The sequence below is a fragment of the Monoraphidium neglectum genome, assembly GCF_000611645.1.
Source record: "Monoraphidium neglectum strain SAG 48.87 unplaced genomic scaffold scaffold04658, whole genome shotgun sequence".
Classification (NCBI taxonomy): domain Eukaryota; kingdom Viridiplantae; phylum Chlorophyta; class Chlorophyceae; order Sphaeropleales; family Selenastraceae; genus Monoraphidium; species Monoraphidium neglectum.
Window position 1 is genome coordinate 122 of NW_014008971.1, and position 3,071 is coordinate 3,192.

Consider the following 3,071-nt stretch of genomic DNA (forward strand, 5'->3'; position numbering starts at 1 on the left):
GCGGGCGAGGCGGCCAGCCGCTGGTGCTCGTCGGCTGCTGACTCAGCGGCCTGCGGCGAACGGATTGGTGGGAAAGTGGGGCATGACTGAGGGACGAAACAGTGGGAAGGGGTACAGCGCTGCAAGAATGGATCGAGCGGCAAGCAACTTGACGTGAATTGTTCAGAGAAATGAGGTCCAGGTGGCCCGCGCCAGGGAGCTTTCATAGATGGGACGCCCCTGGCGGCGCCCCGCGCGCCTGGACGCAGCGCAGCAGCAGCTCGTTGCTCGCGCCGGGCGCCTGCAGCTGCTTGCGCGCCGGCGCGTCGCGCGGCAGCGCCGCCACCATCGAAGCAACGGCCTGCATTGACACGCGTGCATTGCATTGGTTGGGATGACCTGGATGGGGTCGACAAAAGGGGCACCGGCAAACCAAAATGACAAAAGAAGCCAGCAGCAAGTGGTCGCAGCTTCTGGAGTGAGTCTTCCGGCCCACCTGCGGCCAGCAGAAAGCTCGTGGCCAGCCCCGCCCGCGGGCCCCTCACCTGCAGCAGCGCCAGCCGCGCGTGCGACCGCGACGCTGCGGCCCCAACGTCCCCCAGCAGCAGCTGCAGGGCAGCCGCCGTCCCCATCTCCTCGATGAGGAAGCTGCCAAGAAGCCGCTCCACCTGGCCGGCGTCGAACAGGAAGCTGCGGCCGTAATCCGTCGGCGCCGGCGACAGCGCGGCGGGCGGCGCCGCTGCGTGCCCCAGCAGTACCCGGCCGAATGGCTCTCGCCGCAGCGCCTCTGCCAGCGCCGCGCAGCGCCCGCCCCCGCCCTGCGCCGGCGACCCCGCCGCCGCGCCGCCGCCGCCGCCGCCCGCGGCGTCCGCCAGCAGCTGGCAGGCAGCTTCCAAATCCGACGGCTCGTACTCTCCGCGCGCGCAGGCGGCGAGCAGGGGCGCGACCTCTGCCCTGAATTCGCCCGCGGCGCCGAGCGCGTCGTGCTGCGCGTGGCCCCAGGCGCCGCGGAGGCCGAGGGAGCCGAGCTGGAGGTATGTGGCCTGCACACGTCGCGTTTTGGGTGGACGGGATGACTATCAGGATTGCATTTTGGGTGGACGTGATCAAGGGTTAGGATTGCATTCTGCAGGGACAAGTGGTCGCGGTGGTGTTGGGTGCGGTGGCGGCGCGGGGTGGGGCAGGGGCTGAGGAGGGCTGGCGAGGGCGAAGGGCCGCCTAGGAGCGCAGCAGGTTGAAGCTGCGGGGCCTCGAAGCGACTGGGGGGCCGCTCAAGGCCCCCACCTCGCAGCGGTGCGTGATAATGGGGGGGAGGGGGAGAAGGAGCACCTGGCGCCGCCAGGGGCTGCGGCGGCGGCCAGTGGCTGCTTTGTCAGCGTGCTTTTTCAGCATGCTTTGTCAGCGCGCACCTGGGTGAGGGACAGGACGCCCTCCAGCAGCCGGCCCGGCAGCTGCGGCGCAGCCGCCGCTGCCAGCAGCTCCCCCAGCCGCCGCGGGCCCAAAGAGTTGAGCACCCGCCGCGCCCCCGACGCCGCCTCCCCCTCCTGCTGCTGCTGCTGCTGCTGTTGCTGCTCCTTTGCCGCCGCTCCAGCGGCGGGCGCCGGGACCGACAGCATTTCAAGGAGAAGGATGTGGAGGGCGGAGGCGGCCGCGCTGGTTCGCCAGGCGGATGCTTCTGCCTCCTCGGGGTCGAGGGGGGCGCCAGCTGGCGGCGGTTGGAGCGACTGGGGCTCCGGCAGGCACGCCTGGCGGGTGCAAGGTGCAGAGTCCGGGGTGGGTTGTCATGGCAGCGGTCAGGGTCGTGCAAAAGCGACGCACCGGCGCAGCCGCGGTTGATGTGGGCGGCATGGGCCACACCCTTCCGAGGCACGGCGTGGCACCACGTGTTTGCATGAGGGTCGGGCGTCGCGCACCGCACGCACAGTTCGAACCAGGTCAGGCCGCGGCATGCAAATTCGGCCGCACCCACCTTCAAAGCGTCCCAGAAACCAGTCTGGCCCCTCAGCAGCTCCACCGCCCCCCGCGCCGACGCCTGGCACTCCCAAAGCGCGCCCAGCGCGCCCAGCAGCGCCGCCGCCGCGCGCGGGGACGACTGCAGCAGGCCGCGCGCGTTCTGCAGCAGCGCCCACAGCCCGTCGAGCGCGCTGAACGGCGGCGCCGCGCCGCCCTTCTTGGCCGCCGAAGCCGCCGCCGCTTGCCCGCCCTCCTTCCCGCCGCTCGGCACGAGCGCGCCCGTCGCAGCTGCGGCGCCCGCGCCGGCCACCGCGGGCGGCTGCTCCAGGCCCGAGGGGAAGCACATCGCATCCAGTAGCTCTGGGTGGTGCCTCGCGGCCGCCTCCAGCAGCGCCGCCGCGCGGCAGAACATGTCAGGAAGCGCGGCCGCGTAGCCGCGCCTGAACGGCTCGACCAGGGCCCTCGCCAGCCCCGGGCAGGCGCCCAGCAGCCCCGAGAAGCTGCCGGGCAGCCGCGGGCGGATGTGGGCGCCCGCGGCGCCGGCGTGGCCGGCGCCGGGGAGCGGCGGTGGCGCGAGGGTGAGGGCGAGGGCCTGGAGAAAGGCGAGGGCGGCGGCGCTGACAGAGGCGTCGTATGCATATGTGGCGAAGCCCGCCAGCAGCGCCGCCGGGCTGGGGCCGCCGGACGCGGGCGCCTGCGTGACGCGAGGGGTGGCGACGGGGCGCGTCCGGTGCGCCGCCAAGCGGGGTCAGTCGAGAACAAAAGGAGCTCCGCAGCGCTGCGGTGGGATGGGAAGGCAGTGCCGTGCGGAGCGGCAAGCAAGCCACGGGCGGAAGAGAGGACCAACGCATCCAGGCTCCTGCCGGCCCCGCATGCCGGACTGAGAGCGCGGTTGTCCGACGCACGAAGCATACTACTTCGTGCCTCCCCCACCCCTCTGCCGCCGTCGCCCAGCCCGCCGCGCGCCCAGCCCCCGCACGCCCGCCCGCCTCACCTGTAGCCAGAAGGCCTGCAGGGGCACCTCGAAGGGAAAGTGCGCCATCGCCCCCAGCAGCAGCGGCGCCAGCTGCAGCAGCTCTAGGGTGGCGTCCAGCGCGGCGGACAGCGCCTCCCCGTCCGCGGCCGCAGCGGCGGGCCCG

At 72.9% G+C, this 3,071-nt stretch overlaps 1 protein-coding gene across 1 annotated transcript; it reads right to left on the reverse strand.

Moving 5' to 3' along the window:
• Positions 1 to 244: 244 nt before the first annotated feature.
• MNEG_14655 (hypothetical protein) lies at positions 245 to 2,974 on the reverse strand (the record flags this gene model as incomplete). Its single annotated transcript, XM_014036873.1, has 5 exons — positions 245 to 340; positions 525 to 1,022; positions 1,389 to 1,724; positions 1,949 to 2,626; positions 2,927 to 2,974. Coding segments are annotated over 5 exons (1,656 nt in total), but the record flags the coding sequence as incomplete, so codon positions are not given.
• Positions 2,975 to 3,071: the final 97 nt, after the last annotated feature.